Below are 23307 nucleotides of genomic sequence, written 5' to 3'. Positions count from 1 at the left end.
CAAACAATTTCTATATTACATCACATATCAGTACCTGTATACTGGTTTGCATATAAATATCCACTTTATTTTCATAATCTATGCTAATTTGAAGAAAAACATTCTAATTAAAATGAAGATCCACATATTTTTTAACAAAGTAAAAATGAAACATAGCAATAAAATAGGTAGAGAGATAAGTAGTTACCATTCTTAATTTTGTTCTATGTGTACCTCCCCCCACCCCCGATTTGGCCATGCAGTCAGTTTCAGAGTTGAGGGTGAAATTCCATCCCCAATTCACTGGGTGAGGCCTTTAATTAAAAGGGTCTTTGGAAGCAGTGTCACATGTGGCTCAGCATGCACTGCAACACCTTGGTAGAAACCAAATACAGAGCTTTTCCATCTCAATTTCCTTGCTCTTCTAATTGAACGTTAAACTTCACAGTGGTAACAGCTGGGGAGATGCTGTATAGAGTGTTCATTTTTACCAGGATGCTACTGTAAAAACCCTGCACAACAGGCTGCTCAACAAAACAGCAAGCTAACACCACAAACACAACAGCACAATGAATCCTGATTTCCTTTGCCCAGAGAGTAGAAAGTGTGTGCTGTGGCTGGAACGTGTCCTGCATCTTACTGTCCAAGTGATCACATCTCTAGTTACTCATCACCAAACTAGCAATGGCTTCCATTTGGACACAAAACAGAATCTCATCTAGTGGAAGAGTTGAAGGCAAACAACACTAATGTGCTCTACTCACTAGTTCATTTGAGAACACCAAATGATGCTGTTTATGAAACAATACCAAAGCTACATCACAGACCCCACCTGATACAACTTAGAATCAACATAAAAGGCATTCACATAGTGAAAATGAAAATACAACTGGGTTCTTGGGCCACTAAAAATTCATGGTCAGGCTGGGCATGGTGGCTCATGCCTGTAATCTCAGCACTTTGGGAGGGTGAGGTGAGTGGACTGCTTGAGGTCAGGAGTTCAAGACCAGCCTGACCAACATGGTGAAACCCCATCTCTAATAAAAATACAAAAAATTAGCTGGGCATGGGGTTGGGCAGCCTGTAATCCCACCTACTCCAGAGGCTGAGGCAGGAGAATCACTTGAACCTGGGAGGTGGAGGTTGCAGTGAGCCAAGAGCACGCCATTGCACTCCAGCCTGGATGACAGAGTGAGACTCTGTCTCAAAAAAAAAAAAAAAATTCATGGTCTAGATACCTTCACTAATACAGACAAGACAAGTTGGGGGACAAAAGGGAGAGGTAAATGGCTCAGATTACTCAAACCTAAACCTAAGCAAGGACCTTGTTAATTGTCCACTCATCTGTAAAGAATTACGGCTTCAGCCAGTTCTACTATAAGCGATTATTTTTTATGAACACATGAAACCGCTTATTAATTCTAAAGCTAGAAAATTTGGGGTTGCCATGGTTGAAGGTATGTTTTGTTTGGTGGTGGTTGGGCGGGGGTAGTAGCAATTTTGTTTTTAACACCTATAGCCTCTTGTGTTGAAATTGTTGCCTTACACCAGGATGCTATGACAAATAGAGTCGCAAACCGTAACTGATGGTGAGTATAAAGCCAAGACCACAGCTGACCAGCAGCAGTGAATCTCTGGCTTGTAGAGGGACATTGGCAACTACCAACACCTGGGAGCAGCAGACTTCTAGAGTCCTACTCTCTAGGGCTCACGATCTAAATAACCAAAATGTTCATGTTACACAGAAAAGAAGTAGGCTGACCTCTACACTGTGCTGACCAAGAAGCCAAAATAATGGTCAATCTGCTTTCTTAAAAAGAACCAAAATTGTTCAGTTGCATTACTAGCATGGGTATGCTTTGGCATCCAACCAGGTTATCATGGGACTTGTGATCTGAGGACAAGGATCCTTACTAATATGAATGACCAGTCTGGGATGCCAGACACAGCTTTGATCCCCAGGTTCTATTCCTAGCTCTATTTACTACAATTCATGTCTTTGGGTTTCATCATCCTCTTCTGACAAAATGAGGACCAGAGTAAAACTATGATAAAATATTCAAGCCCTTGTGATTAGAGCTCTCTGTTGGGTCAGGTGACCTCATTCTTAAACTCTATTTGATGAGAAGCCATTAGATAGGATTTTTAGCCTCATTCCCTCTCAGGTCAGCTATCCTGTCTCTTAGCTAGCCAGTGGAATCCACAACCTCAAAATCAGGCCTCTCCACAATTCAGAGCATTGCAAATTTCTGGATGATGCTTTTAGAGCAATAGGTGGATGACCCCTGGAAACAGAAGAAATTTCCTGGCTACATAAAGTGCAGAACAAAATTCCTTCAAAAAACCCAACTATACAGGGGCCGTAGGTAGCGCTCCTACAGTAGATCATCTCAACACCAAAGAATTGAAAAGAGGCGGCAGAGCCAATACACCAACACACGTGAACAGCTCTTACATATAAAGCACTACTCTGTAGCCCCTCCTTAAAACCTCCTCTTCTTCTTGTACTCCCTATTTCAATGAAACACCACCATCCTCCCACTAGCCCAAGGCTAAAACCCAGGAGTCAACCTTGAGTTCTGCAAATCTATGACTGTCCCCTTCCCATTAAATCATGAAGCTTTGTCTGGCCTATCCCTGTAAGTTCTCTTGACTCCATTTACTCTGGCCCATCACTGTTACCATCCAACTGAGACCACAGTTGTTTGACTCTTGGCTTAAAAAGCAACCAACCGGTCTCCCTCTCCTTGGTCATGTCCCTCTCCATTAGATTTACCACACCATAGTAGAGTGATCCTTCTGAAGCACAAATCTTATGAGGTTTGCCTCGACAGACTTCCCATTAGTCTTAGGATAAAGAGTCGTTCACCTTTACACATTCAGGGTTGCCTAGTCCAGACCAAAGTTTGCCAAAATGTGGTTCCTGAACCATCCAGAGCATCGCAATTTAGGATGCTTATTGGAAAGGCAGCTTCTTAGGCCCTATTCAGAACTACTAAATTTGAGTCTTGGGAGGGGAGGTGGGTGGAGAGGCCTGGGACTCTGCATTTCTAAATACGCACCTCAGATAATTTTTACACTAAAATTTGGGGGGGAAAAACTGCCAGAGATTTAGAAAAATTAATTTCAACTTCAAATCCACCTGTCTAATCTTGAACAAATCCAGAAAACTTCTTTAGGCTTCTGTTCACTCAGCTTTCATAGGGAAACAACACCAACAACCTAAGGTGACTGTAAGGACAAATATTAATACAACAACTTTCTTAGCTAGAAAATGCTATATGAGAGGTAGCTAATAACAATGTTGTTCTAGTTAACAGAAATATTGAATTTTGTAGTAATCCTAGACTTTTCTATCCTGAGATTGGAACCAGTGGAAACTCCTATGTGTAGACTGTTTTCAAATTTAAGTAATTACATGTAAAATAGATACCCAAGATTATAAAACAGTATCAAACAAAAAAACCTGGAAATGACAGTACAATGCACCCCTAAGAACTTGTTGATGATCGCATCTGGCAATTAATGGGTAGGGGTCAGGAATGCTAGATGTTTAGCAATGCATGACTGGGCACTGCCATTCAGATGCATGGTAACTTCTAGGAACAGAAAATGGCTATCTATAGCCTTAGACCTGGAGAAAGTGCAATAGAGTGGGAACGGCATCGTATTCTTTTTTTTTTTTTTTTTGAGACGGAGTCTCGCTCTGTCGCCCAGGCTGGAGTGCAGTGGCGCGATCTCGGCTCACTGCAAGCTCCGCCTCCTGGGTTCACGCCATTCTCCTGCCTCAGCCTCCCGAGGAGCTGGGACTACAGGCGCCCGCCACCACGCCCGGCTAATTTTTAGTATTTTTAGTAGAGACGGGGTTTCACCGTGTTAGCCAGGATGGTCTCGATCTCCTGACCTCGTGATCCACCCGCCTCGGCCTCCCAAAGTGCTGGGATTACAGGCGTGAGCCACCGCGCCCGGCCCGTATTCTTGAATTTGTCACACACCTGTCATCTGACTGCAGAAGCTAAGCTCTAGAACAGCTGCTCTTTACCACCCTTTTGGGATACTTCTTTGGAAACATAATGAAAGCTATGGGTCATTTCCCTGGAAAATTACTGGTAAATGCAAAATTTTACCATAGAGTAGGTTTATTCTTTTGCATACAATATGTGATAACGATAATCACCTTTTAGGTTATTGGGAGGATGCTATTATCAGAAATAATATTTAAAAGCACTTTGTAAATTATAAACATTATACGGATATTAGTTATTGTAATTTTTTGAAAGTGACTCAGTACTGACTACACAATAATTTGGTAGAAAAGTTTTAGAAACCTTTCATTCTGTGCCCCCAAGTGCCTACGACAGTCACCCAATAAAAAAATTGGCAAAGCAGGCTGGGCATGGTGGCTCATGCCTGTAATCCCAGCACTTTGAGAGGCCAAGGTGGGTGGATCACTTGAGCCCTGGCATTCAAAGTTGTAGTGAGTGCTAATGCACCACTGCACTCTAGCCTGGGTAACAGAGTGAGACCCTGTCTCAAAAAACAAAAAAAAAAGAAAGAAAAGACAAAGGAAAAAAAAATTTGGCAAAGGATGTGAATACCTGCCATTAGGGTTTATGCCACAAACCTTTAAGGGTTTTTGCTACAAAACAACAAACTCATAGGGCAAACATTTTATACTTACTTGTAGTTGCTCCTTTTGCACTGTCAGGTGGATATACCCAGATACAAGTCCTAGATTTTCACATTATGAGTGTCTCAAGATTATAGTCTCCGCACCTTTCAAACCTTTGCACAAATCCTATTGACAAACCCGACATGCTCAGCAAATATTTGCTGAATTGGATGGTTTGCCTGACATGAGTAATCATCACGACACACAAAAAATACCGAGTTTTAGGTTAATACTATTTATTTATTTTTTTTTTTTGAGACGGGGTCTTGCTCTGTTGCTCAGGCTGGAATGCAGTGGCCTGATCTCGGCTCACTGCAACCTCTGCCTCCTGGGTTCAGCGATTCTCCTGCCTCAGCCTCCCGAGTAGCTGGGATTACAGGTGCACGCCACTATGTCCAGCTAATTTTTTTGTATTTTTGGTAGAGAAGGGGTTTCACCATGTTGGCCAGGATGGTCTCAAACTCCTGACCTCGTGATCCACCCGCCTCGGCCTCCCAAAGTACTGGGATTACAGGCGTGAGCCACCACACCCAGCCCATTAATACTATTTATCAACTACAGTTCCATCAGATTAGAATAGAAAAGTTTCTCCAAATTATTTTCTAAAATACAAAGAATATTAAAATCTATTTTAAAACTAGCGGCTATAAAATTAGAGCTTTGCTCTAGGAGCTGGGAGTAGACATACGTGGAGAGGTTTACAGAATATTTTAAAATACACGTACCTACCCACATATAAAACTGTATTCACATTCACACTTACCATCATTCATGAAGTTATATGGAGATGAAGTTAACTGGGCATTACAAAATAGCAGCAACAGATGTAACAGTATAAATAATGGGGTAAGAGAAATGTGACCCCACTCCCTGCTGAAATCTTTCCATTCCAATGAGGAAGAAGACTACAGGAAGGAGGCTTTGTATCCCTGCCACTTGCTTCAATGTTACTAGATGCAAAGTTCAAATCAGTCAAATTTAGCTCAAATAATATCGAATTGATTTACCACTTGCAAAGTACAAATCAGTCAAGTTTAGCTCAAATAATATCAAATTGATTCACCACTTTATGACTTTTACAACCAAAGCACAGAAAAGGACATAGCAACTCACCATGTAAGCAATGCCCAGGACTGCCAACACCTTAGTGGGTGGGGACCTGTCCAGACTCTACACAGATAAACACATGACCCAAGTAAGATCCTCACAGCCACATGGTGGTTTCTAAGAAGCTCACACTTGCTTAGATATAGTAAAACATTTATTAAATGACAAAAAAAAAAGGAACTGCAGAGAACTGCACTGCCCCACCAATCACACACGTGTATACACATACATAATAAGCACACGTAATGTGCTGGCCGGAACCAACCTGAGCTATCTTCTAGGGACCCTCAGTGGAATAGATGAGTGCTGTCTCTACATGCCATACAAGTTCCCTGAAAACAAGCACTTTTTGGCTGTCCCTACGGCTGCTCCCCTTCCTCATCATGTGACAGGTAGCAGCATGCACAGTGGCAGCTTGTTCACATTTCAAGCAACCAAGCATCTGCCTTCACAGCTTTGGCATCAGCCAGGGAGCTGGTGCCTATTTCTGAGTCCTGCCCAAGAACAGAAAGGCGGATACCTGCCTGACAAAGCAAGAGCCTGAAACACAGCAGATTAAATTCACTAATATCTCTAAGAAGTTACCTGTATCCAGAAAGAGCCCAAAGGAAGCAAACAAAGCATCTGAAGTAGAGGTCTGAAGCTCTACCTACATTCAGAAAAGAGTTCAAATGAAGCAAACAAAACGTGAAATGGAAGGAAGGAAGGAACCCAATGGTAGACATTAAAACTGGCATTCAGGTAAAGCCTATCATGGACCATCCATTAATTCCTATAAGTCCAGATCTGGAGTAGGACACAAAAGCAAGGCCCTGACTGAGATCATTCACCACTATAACCATTGTACTCTAGTAAAAGTTCAGTACTTCTGTTCTGGCTACAGAGACAAAATCATCCCACGCAGGACACTGTGGGATGTTTCCATTTACCATTATAGAATGAAGTCAAATGTAAGTGAATGCCTTACAAATTGTTTGGAAACATAACCATAGTCCCCGAGTTATTTAATCCTGGACTCTGGCTTCCCCATATCTGGAGGAAGGCCTAGAGGCTGCTGTGAGCAGTTGAAAATCTACTCAATTCAGTATAATTGACACTTGCTTAGAGGAGGAAACACGATCATCCTTACTACTGCTAACATCCCATTAAAACTAAAAGTTAATTAGGCTGTGTTCCATAAAGTCAATTTGAGGCATTTGTCTCAATAACATTATTGTAATTATTCCTCATCAAAATGAATACCGCCTCCTACAGCACAACAATGTCCTGTGGAAACAGCAGCAAAAATCCGGCAACTTACATTACATTCTCCATCTGAGTTACGTAAGTAGGTTTATGTTTACAGAGAACTGAAAACAAGGATTCACAGACATTAATGCTTTGTTTTTAAAAAATACAAAGGCAGGTTTAGGGCATCTTGTTTATGTTTCCAAAGGCCTGGAAAATAAAAGCAAACTAGACAGCAGGACAAATTATGTGAATCATAATAATACCATGAAAATTCAAAAAGAGAAGTACCTATTGAAGTTAACCTATCACAAATGCTAGTTGCTAAGAATGGACACCACAAAATCTTTACCAAGTGAGCACCACAACCCGTGCACCCTCCACCTCTACCCAGAACAGGATTCCAACCACTCCCCAGAGGGCTCTGGCAAGATCTGGAACACACGAGAAAGCCAGGGGCACCAGGATACCCACTAAGGACATTTCTAGTAACAAAGAATTGAAAATTTTCCTCAAGACCCAAAATGTAAACATACCAAATGAGTCCCCTTACATGAGTCTTTTTAAACATATTCAATAAAGTATAAATAAAATGTAACTGTTAGAAACAAAGCAAATGCATAAACATCTATATAGCCTATAGATATTGACCTCTAGTGACTACATGATAATGTTGTATTTAAAGTATTTTTAAATAATGCTGCTGAAGGAAAACTAAGTTATAATCATATTTTGTGAATACTCTTCTCCTTGCATCATCAGTGGCCCAATGATATGATCATATGGGTGGGGGAAGGGGGTCACGAAAGAAGGGCAGCAGGGACTGGGTTAGGGAAAGTGCACCCCAGAAATGTAGACAACTGCTACAGCGGTTAACCCACATAAGAAAGCGCGCAAGTGCCCTTAGCACACTGGTTCTCCATGAGGGCCACCCAAGAAGCTTTAAATAGCCCTCAAATACCCAGGCTTCCCCCCTGCCCCCATTAAATCTAATCTCTAGAGGTGGGACTGAGGCAACATTAGTTTTTAAAGCTTCCAGGTGATTCCAACATGCAGCCAAGTTTGAGACTAGTGTCTTATCTATAAAAGGTGTCAGATGAAATGATTCTGAAGCTGAAGACAAATCTGTCCATTTCCAGGGGAAAACAAAACATTGGTAAGTAGTAACACAGCGAGTCACAAGCCAAAATTTCAAGTTGTAATTTTGCCCCTCCTGATCTAAGTGACCTTGAGGAAATCACTTGATTTCCCGGGGCCTCAATGTGTATTCCTTCTAAACATGGAGGAGTTCTACATAAATCTGTGGAAATCCCATTTAATTCCATGATTTCAACATATTAATAAAGAAATACTTCTCAATGGGACAGTTTTGCCAGGCTAAACTGTAGTAAGTATGTAGTAAGTAAATCATAGTATGTAGTAAGTAAATCACAGTTCAAGACTCCAATCAGGACTTTTACACACAATTTGATTCCAGGTTTACTTATTTACCCTTTTAACTTTTTTTTTTTTTTTTTTGAGACGGAGTCTCGCTCTTTCACCCAGGCCGGACTGCAGTGGTGCGATCTCAGCTCACTGCAAGCTCCACCTCCCAAGTTCACACCATTCTCCTGCCTCAGCCTCCCAAGTAGCTGGGACCACAGGCGCCTGCCACCACGCCTGGCTAATTTTTTGTATTTTTAGTAGAGACGGGGTTTCACCATGTTGGCCAGGATGGTCTCGATCTCCTGACCTCGTCATCCGCCCAACTCGGCTTCCCAAAGTGCTAGGATTATAGGTGTGAGCCACCGCGCCCGGCCATACCCTTTTAACTTTTTGAGAGCTAGACCCACCAATAAAAACTGAGTAAATTCCGCATATGTCAGGTGTCTTTTTCTTTCTTTTCCAAAATGTAGTTGCACAAATTCTGAATCCCAGTTAAATGGAATATGTTGATGAATTGTGGTCTGTCCAAAAACTTGCTTAACATCCTCTGAAAAGAGAAAAGACAGGTTGATTAAAACAAAGTAAATGAAGTTCTTTCTGATCAAATCTGTTATTGAATGGATATCGCTTTTTCTTATAAAAAAAGTAATTCAATTTTAAATAGACATACAGATTACAAACTATGGCAGAAATAAAAGAATCCTCAAGGAATCAGTTAAGAAATCAAGGTCAAGAATCCCACCAAATAAAATAAAGGGGGGAAAAATCAAGAAGTCTCTCACAACACACAACCTAAAGGCTATAGGAAACCCAAGTAGAAAGCTAAAACTATTATCATCTCATTTGTTTTTGTTTCAATAAATAATGATTATTTTCTAGGTACAGAGGACAGAATTCAATCTTAGTGGCAGGAAAACACATACATACACACACACACACACACACACACACACACACACACACACAAGATACAAGCGTTACATATAGCCTTTAACAAGTTATTTAAAAGTTTTTGGAAGATTTAGAAATCCATTAGGAAAAAATTTGACACACATATTTAACACCCCAAGGCTGTTTCTGTGCTTGAAAAAGTCCAACACTTTATCGAGCTGCACGTGAAGACAAATAAAATGAGGAGAAAAGCCAGCAGCAGCCCAAGTCTTTGATTTTCTACTGCACTCTTTTGGCTTGACCCAAGAGTTCTCAAATTGTTCAAATAATCCCATTTAAGATGGGCCACTGAATGTGCTGGTCCTGGCTTAGGATCTCTTTTTAGCCTCTATAGAAAAACTGTAAGAGGACTGACAGAGAAAAAACAAACGAACAAGAAAAAAACATGAAAAACCTTACTTTTCTAAAGCTTCTATTTTTATTTTTAGCCTCCTCCTCTTGATAAAAGTATGTGTTTGGAGAATGGAGGAAATACAAATTATTAGCATATTAATAATTTTTCCTGGCTTTCACATCTTTAAGTATATCTACCAAACCTGCTCATTTCTATGAGCAAACTGTGCTTGATACCTTTTTTCTCTTTTGCTTCTATTTAAAACAAAAAAAGAAGAAGAAAGTTACTTAGTCCTCTGAAAAGTGCCAAAACCTTTGGCATATGTGTCTATGGTTTCCCCTCAAATTTCCTGCTCCCACCCCCATTATACCCACAGTTTTTATTGCATGTTTTTAAAGTTTCCAGAAATTTTTAAAGCCTTGTCATGAAGAAACAGTAGTGCCACCATTAGCATAAGGTTAGGTCTGTATTTGCACAGAGAAGGCAGTAAAAAATCAGGATTATGCTGGGCATAAATTTTATAAAACGTGGCAGAAATCCTCAGACTGGCCCTGATGAGGACAATAAAAGTTTTAAAGTACAAGTACTGAATTTATTCTGTCTTCTTTACTTTTAGGGAAAAAAGAGATAAGATATAAGGAAAATGAAGTGAATCCAGAATTAGGATTTAAAGGAAAAACAAACAAACAAAAAAGATTCTCAGTGAGTCTGACCAGGGGTCAATAAAAGGAATTAAGTAGAAGAAGATTTCTGAGAAGAAATCACCAAACTGAAATTCAAATGACTTGGATTCAAATTCTACTAACAGCAGCTAAAACTTCTTGGGCACTCACCATGTGCCAGGTATTGTTCTAATGGCTGTAAGTCCCTTAATATCTTAAAACTTGACTTTCTTCAGTGCAAAACATATTAACCGAGATAATCTGTGACTCCTTTCCAGGTGTAAGTGTCTGTATCTCTGTAGGAAGCAGGCCCAATAAAGTTTTAATAAAGGCTCCCATAACCTTCTAATCTAGATGAATAAATTATCTAATGAAAATAATGCTCAAATGATAAAGATGTGACCGAAAGAAAAAAAATTCACACTGTAAATAAAATTTTATACTAGAATAAAATTTTAGAGAAATAATATGCAAGAAAAAATGGTTTTCTGGTTTATCCTCGGTTAACTTAAAGATTCCTTTCTGCCAAGCATTCCAGTGAAATAAAGTTTTAACGTAATAATCATAGGATAATTGTCAAAAATAAGATTTTTCCCCTTCTTGATCTCTCCTTCAATCTCTGTTTCCCATAGAAAGTAACAGAAGGTTTTTACTAAATAGTTGGTATATAAAGCTAAGGCACTTATTATCCATTTTTATATTTATATGGTCTAAAATTATAAATATACATGAAAGTAGGTTTAAGTTTTTCTAAAATTAGTGAATGCATGTAAAATGTGTCTCACCATAAACAACAATCTTATTTATCTATAATTAAAGTAACTACCATTTACTTCTTACTAGAGCTCACATTTGAATCCGAAACTCTAAACGCTATAGTTTTTTGGACTACACCATAGACTGTGTGTGTGCCTCTATGAAATGCCTGGCTGATGTACTGAAATCTCCTCTGCAGGATAGAGCTATACATTATCCCTACGATATCTCTCAGATCTAAAATCTGACAATCCTATAGGCCTATACTACCAATAATGATTTGTTTGAAAAACGATCTCTCTATAAATCTTCTAGAGTATACTATACTAGATGTATATAAAAGATCTCTATATGATGTAATATAAATCATTACATAGTATGCATATGTATGCACATATTAATGTGTTTGTGCATATTTATTGCACGTCTTTTATTTCCTAATTGATTATTAGCCCCTTCACAGCAAAGACCCCATTCTTCACATCTGATTCTACCACTATGGCTGGCACACTGCTAGGCAGAGAGCAACTGCTCACTAAGTAGTTGCTGAATTTAAATGAGCCAGAAAAGGTTTACAATAGATAATGCAACAGGTTAAGGACAGCGGTATTAACCCTTTGGGGCACTACAGTTTCCCTTGCTGAGAAACTATTCAACAGTCATTTCTCACCACTTCAGTGCACTGCATACAAATCATCAGTCAACATCGTTTATCAAAATCCCCAGGCCCGGTCCTAAACTGATTTAAACATGTTGAGGGGCTGAAAAAACTGCATTTTAGCCAGCACTCCAGGTTTTCCTGATGCAAGGGTCCAGGACCTCATTCTGAAAGCATTATCAGGGAGTATGGAAGGGTGAGATTCACTCCTAATTTTTAACTTCTCATTGAAATGGATAAAAATTTAAAAGGAAGGAGGTAGAGAAGACTCTCCAGACCAAGCAGTGTAATGCAGGAATGTGTAAACACAGATCATGTGTAGACCTAGGTCATTCAGGGCTCCCATGCTGCACAACTCCAGTGGATGGCATTCACTTCATGGTCCATGTGACTGGTGCCTCCTGGAGTTGGGCAGTGTATCAACCACATGACCCTGAGGATGTAGGCCCATTATTAGCTTTGTGGCTGTTCCAATATACTGGCTATTGTAGGAATGTCAGGGCTTAGCTAGCTAGCTAGCAACCTTCTAAGTAGCACAGCTTGGGAGCACTGTACTAGGTCCTGTGGGAAGAGGAAGGGTAGTAAAAGGTATGAGGCTACATCCAAGTCTAATACTTGAGAAATAATTCAACAGCAGATTCAAACAGTACACTGTATCAGCACTAAACCACAGGGTGGCCTCATGGTAAGGAAATGGAGATTTAAGGAGAGAAGTAAGAGAGAAAAGCTTATTGGAGCAGATAAACCATGATCTGGGCCCTGAAAGGTGTCAAGGATTTACTAAGAGGGACCTTTGAGGGAGCTTTTCAATGGCGATCAATGGCATGAAGAAAGGTTCATTTCTTTTGAAGTGAATCAAAGGTCCAGTTACAGTGCTTTGGACCAAAGCCACCTGGGATCACTGAGACATGATAGATCCTGCTCCAGGTAGCCACAGACATTGGCATCACCTGCCAGCAGCAAACATTATTTTAAAGCCCCCGGGGCATGATGCTATGTTTATGGTGAAGAAAAGTTTGCTATGGAAAGAACAGTTGGCCATGGGACTCTGCAGGGAAAAAAAGGCCTGAAGTTGTTTACCACTTGGCATAATTTCTACGAAATTTACTTTTTACTCTCTTGACCTACCTAGCAGGATTATGTACTCAAATATCATAAGATTGCCAAGCCATTCTAATTGGAGAAGCCAAATGATACGCAAAAGATTAAAGGAAACCTACCAATATTTCTATTCATCTCATGACTAATAAAGTCTTTTAAAACAAAATATTAAATCTTGTTCCTCTGGAAAACTCACACATTTTCTCCAAAAATATTTTATAGACTCATAAGTTTCTGAATATTTCATTCTGCTCTAATGAATCATCCTAGGGCATTCATTTTCTGAAATGTTTGGTCTCTACGTTTTCCTGCAGGCTCATGAATAGAAACATCTATAAACTCAATAATCACTATGGGTTCCTTGCATTTCTCCCTCACTCTGGGAGACATTATAATACCACGTCAGGTTAATATTCTTTTCTCCTTTTAGGAGGCACAAATAGCTTTCTCACTTAACATTTGATTGTTTAAGATTCCTCTATGTCTCGTAAGGCTCTGAGAGGTAAGAGGAACAAGTTCCAGCTCTCATTTTATAGCTGAAAAATCAGAAATGAAAATCGAAAGCGATTTTCAAGCCCAGTTCTACTTTATACTCTGGCTCCCACATGGGCAATTCCATGAGCTTTACTATGAAAGATTCCAGGAGTCAAACTTAGAGTTGCCCTCTCACCAAACCCGTACCATTCCCTGACCATTCCAAACCTAACTTGCAGTCCTGGAGAGGAAAGAGGAAACCCAAAATGTTTTAGCTTTTTTGGTTGCTCACTTGGTTCAGAATAACTCGTAACTCAGTCGTGGAAGACTTTCAGGTAAGAACCACCTGCTAGATCTATCTCAAACGTAAAAATAATTAGAATTAGGTCTCTTCTGGTCTAAAATAGAAGCCTTAAACTCTTTTCCCCATGTTGAGGTCATATAGGCAAAGAAACAAAACTAATTAGCATTAAAATGTGCATGTAGCACTAGTATATATTTTGGATATATAAAGTCATATTTTTCTTAGTTCAGCCACTCCTCCTAAAAGTAAAGCCAAATTAGAATGCTTATTTTTTAAAGTAAAGTATAATTGTTGTTATTTCAGTCTGTGCCAAACAAGCTATGTTTGGAAGGCCTGTAGTACCCATAATATCACCAAATAATAGTGATATTATTTAAAGTAAGACCTCACCAAATAAGCTCAAGGATCCTTCTATTTGTGGAACTTTGCTTTCTCCACAAAAGTTTCCATCTTAAAAGTCTGCCGCATTTGTTTATATCATGAGAAGACAATTACAAAGTGGCAGTTGTTTCCTTCCTAAAGATAACCTCAAAAAGTCAACCTATTTCTCCCAAGTTAGTAAGTTTCCCAGGCTACAGGGTATGGTTATAGTGAAAAGAGTTGAGACCTTTAAAAGTTGGGTCACAGATCTTATATACAGAAAAGTCCTAAGAAATCACTAAAAAATTATTAGAACTAATAAATAAGTCTAGCAAGGTTGGAAGACAGAAAAATCAATATACAAATATCAACTGTATTGCTACATATTTGAAATAAGCAATCCAAAAATGAAATTTAAAAAACAACTCGGTCAGGCGTAGTGGCCCACGCCTGTAATCCCAGCATTTGGGAGGCCCAGGCAGGCAGATCATTTCAGGTCAGGAGTTCGAGACCAGCCTGGCCAACAGGGTGAAACCCTATCTCTACTAAAAATACAAAAATTAGCCAGGCATAGTGGTGGGCACCTGTAATCCCAGCTACTCAGGAGGCTGAGGCAGGAGAATGGCGTGAACCCGGGAGGCGGAGCTTGCAGTGAGTGGAGTGCCACTGCACTCCAGCCTGGGTGACAGGGCAAGACTCCGTCGCAAAAAAATTAATTAATTAATTAATTAAAAAAAAACTCAATTTACAGTAGCCTCAAAAGCAATAAAATACTTAGAAATAAATTTAACAAAATAAGTGCAAAACTGATTCTCTAAACACTACAAAACAGCATTGAAAGAAACTAAAGAAAATCTAAATAAATAGAAACACATCCCATGTTCACGGATTAAAAGACTTGATATTGTTAAGATGGCAAAACTCTCCAAAGTTAATTTTAAAATGGCAATACTCCCTAAAATGATCTATAGATTCAATGTAATCCCTATCAAAATCCTGGTTGGCTTGTTTGCAAAAATTGGCAAACTGATCCAACAATCCATTATGAAAATTCAAGCAATTCAGAAGAGCCAAAACAATCTTGAAAAAGAAGAACAGATGGAGTCTTGCTCTGTTGCCCAGGCTGGAGTACAGTGGCATGATCTTGGCTCACTGCAACCTCTGCCTCCCAGGTTGAAGCGATTCTCCTGCCTCAGCCTCCTGAGTACCTGGGATTACAGGCGCTTTGATACACCTAGCTAATTTTTGTATTTTTAGTGGAGACAGGGTTTCACCATGTTGGTCAGGCTGGTCTCGAACTCCTGACCTCGTGATCCACCCACCTCGGCCTCCCAAAGTGCTGGGATTATAGGCGTGATCCACCATGCCTGGCACAAATTTGGATTTCAAGCTTACTACAAAGCTAGAGTAATCAAGACTATGTAGTACTGGTATAAGATAGACACAGAGAACAACAGAATGAAATTGAGAGTAAAAAAATTAACCCTCACATTTATACTCAATTGATTTCCAACAAAGGTAACAGACAATAAAAAAAAACTGGTGCAGGGACAATATCCATATGCAAAATAATGACGTTGGGCTCCTATCTCACCCTGTATACAAAAATTAACTCATAATGGATCAAAGACCTAACTACAAGACTTAAAACCGTGAATAGTTTTAGAAGAAAATATAGGCATATTTTCAAGAAAATTTTAGAAAAAAATATAGACATAATTTTTGTGATGTTGGATTAGGAAATGGTTTAGTTGACACCAAAACTACTAGCAACAGAAAAAAAAATAAATTATACTTTATCAAAATTTAAAACTTTATACTCCAAGGATACCATTAAGAAAGTATTAAAATGGCCAGGCACGGTGGCTCACGCCTGTAATCCCAGCACTTTGGGAGGCCGAGGTGGGTGGATCACGAGGTCAGGAGTTCGAGACCAGCCTGACCAACATGGTGAAACCCTGTCTCCACTAAAAATACAAAAACTAGCTGGGTGTATCAAAGCGCCTGTAATCCCAGGTACTCAGGAGGCTGAGGCAGGAGAATCGCTTGAACCTGGGAGGCAGAGGTTGCAGTGAGCCAAGATCATGCCATTCCATTCCAGCCTGGGCAACAGAGAGAGACTGTCTCAAAAGAAAAAAAAAAAAAAGAAAAAAAGAAAGTGTTAAAACACAGTGAGATACAATCTCACACCACTCAGAATGGTTATTAAAAAGTCAAAAAATAACAGATGCCGGTGAGGTTGCAGAGAAAAAGGAACACTTATGTACTGTTGGTGGGAGTGTAAATTAGTTTAACCACTGTGGAATACAGTGTGGCAATTCCTCAAAGATCTAAAAACAGAAATACCATTCAACCCAGTAATCTCATTACTGGGTATATATCCAAAGGCATATACATCATTCTATTATAAAGACACATGCATGTGTACATTCATTGCAGCACTATTCACAATAGCAAAGAGGTGGAATCAACCTAAATGCCTATCAACGATAGAGTGGATAAAAAAAATGTGGTATATATACACCATGGAGTACTATGCAGCCATAAAAAAGAATGAGATCATGTCCCTTGCAGGAACGTCGACGGAGCTGGAGGCTGTTATCATTAGCAAACTAATGCAGGAACAGAAAACCAAATACTGTATGCTCTCACTTTAAGTGGGAGCTAAATGGTGAGAACACACGGACACAGAGGAGAACAAGAGACACTGGGGCCTACCAGAGGGTAAAGGGTGGGAGGAGGGAGAGGATCAGGTAAAATAACTAATGGGTACTAGGCTTAATATCTGAGTGATGAAATAATTTGTACGACAAACCCCTATGACACAAGTTTACCTATATAATGAACCTGCACATGTACCCCTGAACTTAAATAAAAAAGTTTAAAAAAAGAGAGAGAAAAAGAAAAGAAAAAGATAAAATAGCCTATAGACTAGGAGAAAAACTTTGCAAGTCACATATCTGATAAGGAACCCTAGTATACACACAGAACTCTCACAATACAATAAAAGGACAAATAATCCTATTTAAAAATGGGCAAAGGATCTGAATAGACATTTCTCCAGAGACAGCATAAAATTGCCAAGAGGCACATGAAAAGATGTTAAATATCATTAGCCATCAGGGAGATGAAAATCAAAACCATGATGAGATAACCACTTCACCCTGCTACAATGGTTATAATCAAAAAGAGATAATAAGAAGTGTTGGTGAGGATGTGAAGGAACTGCAACCCTCAAACACTGCTGGTGGGAATATATTTAAGAAAATGGTGTGGCCACTTTGGAAAACAGTCTGGCAGTTCCTCAAAAAGTTCAACATAGAATTATAATATGACTCAGCAATTCCACTCTCAGGTATATACTCAAGAGAAATGAAAACATATGCCCATACAAACTCACATACGTGAATGTTCACAGCAACGTTATTCACAATAGCCAAGCACTGGGAACAGCTCTTACGCCTGTTAACTGATTAATAAACAAAATGTGACCTATCTATATCTACACAGTGAAATATTATTTATCAATAAAAAGGAATAACATATGTGCTACATCATGGATGAGCCTTGGAAACATTATGCTAAGTAAAAGGAACCAATCATGAAAGCCCACATTTTATGATTCCATTTATATGAAGTGTCTAGAATAGACAAATCCATATACACAAAAAGTAGATTAACAACTGCCAGGGGATGGAGGGACTGGATGGAAGGGAGTGGTGATTGCTAAGCTGTGGTGCGAGGTTTCTTGTTGGGGTGATGAAAATGTTCTACAATTGAATGTGGTGATAATTGTACAAATCTGTGAATATATTAAAAACCATTGAATTATATACTTTAAATGGGTAAATTATATCTCAACAAAGCTTTCTCTGAAAAAAAAAACACCTAGAACTGTCAGAGATCTGCCTCTTACTAATGAGTAACCCTGGGCAAATTACTTACTCTGACTCAATTCGCTCAATCTTTAAAATGGGAATATCTATCTTAGACAGTTTTTCTGGAGTTAAGCATGACTAGTACAATGTTCTAAACATAGTAGGTGACCATCAAAATCATAAAACTCCAAAGTGTAAAGTCTTAATTATAATGAAAATTATTATCTGGGCACCAAATATTTACAAATACTATTTTTTAAATGAGCACAGTGTGATTTGGAAGTATCATAGTTTTTAATTTCTCAAAAAGCAATAATTTTCCTCAAATATTTAAAATCCATCCTTTCTTGAGCTCATATACTAAAATTTTGAATGAAAAGTGATCAAAAACTAAGTAATTTTCTATTATGTTTCTTAAAGTATAAAATTAAGAAAGATTAAGAACCTCCACTCTTTTCTCTGAAGATCTTTCAGACTCTAGAGATATTTAATTGGCAAATTACTTGCACATGCCATTAAGTGGTTAGACTGAATTTGTTTTTACAAATTCTATGGACTCTTATTCCTTAACCTCCACCACACTATAATCTGAAATCATCAAGGTCTTCACTTATGCAAATTTTAACTTTCCATGTTTTTGTTTCCATACAGAATAACTAAATTAATGCATTTTAATTTCTAAAAGATTCACTTTTTGAAGCAGCATATCTATGAAAAAGAGTTTCCCATTAAAATAAAAAAGATTCATCAAGCTATATTATTTCAAACACTAAACCATAATCTCTCTCTCTTTCTCATGGATTTTAAAAATTCCATTAATACAATAAACACAAAAGGGATGTTTGTGTTAAACATAAAAGTAACCCCTCTTGGAGGCAAAGAGAGGACTGCTGAAGGCCCAGCACTTTATCTCTGAACAGTTTCATGCTTTTTCTAATGCATGCTAAATCCTCAAAGAAAGTTGTGGTTTTTCTCTAAGGGAAGTAATATTCCACCCTGCTGATATGGTTAACAACCAGCTTCTATGGCCATCATCTTTTAAGCAGGGAGCAAAAGACAAATTGTTGAATTCGTACATTAAATAACATAATGGAGTAAGTGGATGCAGACCTATCTCTACTGCCATATGCTCCAATATCAAGGTTGCCATTTCAAACCCTTTTGACAAGTGCCTTTTTACATTAATCACAGCTAAGGGTCTGAAGAGGAAAGAAGTATTCTGGCTACAATTCAGAGTCGCTCAAGAAACTTCTAGGGGGAAAATGGTTGCCATTAAAACACAGTAAGTAGAGCATAAGTACTTCACATTAAAATTGAGTTCTCTATAATCCCCTGTAAACTTTTTATTATTATTATCCTGAACATGTAGGTACAGTGGTGATAGGTATCTTTCAAAAAATAAGCACACACACAGCCAAGCTGAGCCAAATATTATACTAAAGTCATATGTGGCATTGGTGTATGTAAAAATTAGGGCTAATTTAAAACTCTTCCAGTTCTGTACTTAGGGATGGAACTAGCCTGAGTTAAGGTCATGTGGCATTCAGGAAAGAACCCTATCCTTCTAGTGCCAGAAGTCAAAGTTGTGATTCTTATGAAACTAGTCACCTTTTCCCCTCTGGGCCTGTTTCCTCATCCATGAAAGAAAGCCATAAACTATACTCAGCCATTGTTCATTTGAAGTAGGAACTACGTTCCCTTGGAGAGCTTGTTTAAAACACATTCCCAAGCCCCACACCCAAAAATTCTGAATCAGTAGATTTGAGACAGAGCCAGGGAGTCCACAGTTAACCAACATTCTACACTATTACAATGAGAACCCATGGTCTGCCTCATTGATAAGACTCCCTCCTCCTCTATAATCTGACAGATCTATCAATTCTCAAGATTCATACACTATTTAAGTCATCATAGTGACTGTGAGTCAACAACAACAACAAAATGGCTCAAGGCTGGCAGATATTTAGCGTAAGACATTAACCATCTGTCACACACACTAACTAAATCAACAGAGGGGCCAACTGAGATGTTTCCAATTATCTGCTAGAAAAAGTATTTTCAACTGGGTAGAATAAATCATTATTAGCCTTTCATAATATCAAAAGTAGGTCAATTAAAATGGTGTTTAGAGGCATATAGAAGACTGTGGTCACTCTCCAGATGTGTAAGCTTGCTTTAATCATCTGCTGTGTGTTAATTATTGTTAACTTTCATTACCACTAGAGAATACAACTAATGTTTTAAAATTCTTAAAGCATTACAGAGTCCTAATTCACTCTCTAAATGCAAATATAATATCTATATTGTTTTCAAAAACCTATTTCCTAAGCTAGTTTCCTTAGACGGATGTTATCGAAAATTTTCTTGCAAAAGCATTAACATACATTTAACCCTACTTAAATGCTTCAAGAGCAGATGTACTACAAATGTACACCCACAGTGATCCCATATTAGTATAAAACTGTTTTATTTCAATTAAAATGTCTAAGTATCCACCCCCAACATATACCTAAACTGTAATTTTCTCTGAGAATTTCCAATATGTTCTTGATTTTGTTTCCTTTATCAACCTATCAGAGCAAAAACTGCCTTGCAACTGTTGGAAGAAATCAGTCATTAGCAGCAAGATTACAGCAAATTTTCCAATTTAGAAAAACTGTATTTTTATCTCTCTCTTATACCAGAAGAAGAATGGTATAATTTTCCTATCTTTAAATAAGCAGTACAGTTAGTTTAAAATAGTCAAATTTTCCTAGGACTCTAAGTTTCAGGATTTTCTGTTAGCTTTCTGTTCTCTACACCTTCTTTCCTACTCACAAGTTCTCTTCACCCTTCATCATGCATGCACATGAACATGCACATACACACACACACATGCACACACGAACACACAGGTGCACATGCACGCACAGGGACAGCAGCCCCCAGTCCAGTCTCTCCACTCCCTGACAGGCTTCTAAGGAACAGTTAACCTTCAGGCAGTAGTTAACTAACGAGTGGCTTCACATGGTTATTTTGATTTGCTCTCCAACTGACATTCTTCCACCTTCTCAACAGGTCTGCCTTCTTTTCTTCCCCTCTCTATTTTTAAAATGGAGTGATGAAGTAGCAAAAAGTACAATATTTTAGCCATTTGAGCACGGGCGATTCTTAAATTATCCCACCAACTGGAAGTGCTCTCTGATACTACTATCTTTCAAAATTGAAGCCATTATGGTCAATCGTGCAAATCCGTATTTAGCTTTTCGTAAATAGTGGATTTTTGACCCAATGAACTGGAACAGTTTCTGAACAGTCTCTAGGATCTCTGAAAAGATACTCAGTACCCAGGCATGCCATAATTCTTATCAACATAGAGATTATTTACTTTCAAAACTCATACTGTTCTTATTCGAAATTCTTACTCTCTATTTGGGATGTAAGCATGTATAAGAGAATATACTCAGCCCCCTCTTCACCTCTCATAAAATAAAATAAAATAAAATCTACTGCAGGGCAATATTTTTCTTTCATCAAAATGACACATTACTTTTGTGACACACCAAAATCAGAACCAATATTAATGAAGAACTTTCCCCAAGTAACGTTTCTTCTGATTCTTCACCATCTTCCCCCTCAGCTATCTTTTCGAATATTTCATTTTCGAAGTGTCTTTACAAGACAGTAACAAATGACCTTCCTTTCCAGCAAGCTTAAAAATGATGGGTAAAGTCTGCCTTCTTCCAATCCAATACCAGCATTCCTCTAGCTTTATATATTTAATATTAAATTTGAGTGCTTAACTTCGAAACTTCTCATTTCCATACTTTTAACTCCCATCATTTTCTGCAACCTGAATCAAAGTGACTGAGTGGGTGTTTCCACACATTTCCTAATGTCATCTAGCCTACCCATTTTCCCAAAGCACACCAATTTCATCATAGCAGGTGTTCCTGGACACAATCTAACTTGAACTCAGAAAGGGTCCCTCCAAACAATTACATCCACATCAGAGAATTAACTAACTGAGGACTCGCTTAGAATTAAGAATTAACTAGCTTAGAAATCGCCCCGGTTCTGTGGGTTTTGTTTAGTGGGAGAGACACAAGAGAAAAGTTGGTGCAAATATAATAAGTTTGCTAAACTACAATTTAAACAAAGTTAAATAGATTTATTTTTCCGCAGGACTTCTCAGAGCCTTAATAAATTAAAAGTTCCAGGCTTTATGATTCTCTCTTAGGAGAGTCCTTTTCCACATGCCACTTATTAACATAAACAAGAAACGCTTCTCTATAGTAACTAAACTTACAATATATTTCAATAGTGAAGATTAAAGGACAAAAGGTCACTGTAGTTTCCAATAAAGGGCAAGACTGGACCAGTTTCTTTCAGACTCCATGCTAACTGGCAGAGCTGCAGTGGCGAGCCAGCCCAGGCCTCCCAATGTGGCACAGGGTGTAGACTAGTTTCTTCCATTTTGGTCTTCATGAGAATCAGAACCAATTCCCTTTCAGAGGTCTCACTAGCCAGCCAACCAAACAGTTCTTTCTGTATTTTATTTTGTTTATTTATTTTTGAGACAGAATATTGCTCTGTCACCAGGCTGGAGTGTAGTGGCACGATCTCGGCTCACTGCAACCTCCACCTCCTGGGTTCAAGTGATTCTCCTGCCTCAGCCTCCTGAGTAGCTGGGACTACAGGCACGTGCCACCATGCCCAGCTAATTTTTGTATTTTTAGTAGCGACGGGGTTTCACCGTGTTGGCCAGGATGGTCTCGATCTCTTGACCTTGTGATCCGCCCACCTCAGCCTCCCAAAGTGCTGGGATTACAGGTGTGAGCCACCGCGCCCGGCTCTTTTTGTATTTTTAATAATTCATTAGTTACTCTACATTTACTTCAGTTACAGAAAAATGTATTTTCCAATCTGTCTCTTGTATTACATATAGGTTGTCTGATACATTTTGTTTCTTCATATATCCAAAATCAAAAGGCATCCAAAAACTGATTATCATTACATTTTGAAGTCATACATAAACTATTCTACAATTAATGTCTTTAACAGCAATGCTGGAAAAGTGTTAAATAAGATATATGTCTACTAGTTCAACTGCCCCTCTATAAAAAGCAGCTTTTATCTTTAAAGGGCAGCTCACTGACCTCTGTGAGATTTGCTAAAACCTACACAATTTTTCCCCAGGAAAAAAAAAATGCTCATTTAGACGAAATATTACAAACAACCATAGCCATTCACAGACTCCCTGATACTTATCTAGGCAAAGAGTTGAGAACCCTTGACTTTAAAGTTTAATTAAAAACTGCAGAACATAAACATGCACACGCCATCATTACCACCAACACTTGTAATGTAATTGGGTTACATTCAGGTATTAAGGATAACTTTAAAATTGCACGTAAAACATATTTCATGAAATCTTGTT

At 38.6% G+C, this 23307-nt stretch overlaps 1 protein-coding gene across 3 annotated transcripts in view; it reads right to left on the bottom strand.

The window, feature by feature from the left end:
- The window catches only part of SLC25A13 (solute carrier family 25 member 13), a 203082-nt gene that overhangs the window by 80667 nt on the left and 99108 nt on the right, over window positions 1-23307 (bottom strand). For all 3 annotated transcript variants that reach the window (XM_019031252.3, XM_055347820.1, XM_055347821.2), the window contains one exon: window positions 8818-8957. In XM_019031252.3, the coding sequence (XP_018886797.1) occupies window positions 8818-8957 (140 nt within the window). The remainder of the gene's footprint in view (window positions 1-8817; window positions 8958-23307) is intronic.

This window comes from Gorilla gorilla, chromosome 6 (genome assembly GCF_029281585.2).
Source record: "Gorilla gorilla gorilla isolate KB3781 chromosome 6, NHGRI_mGorGor1-v2.1_pri, whole genome shotgun sequence".
Lineage (NCBI taxonomy): Eukaryota > Metazoa > Chordata > Mammalia > Primates > Hominidae > Gorilla > Gorilla gorilla.
This window is presented reverse-complemented; position numbering and strand designations above follow the sequence as displayed.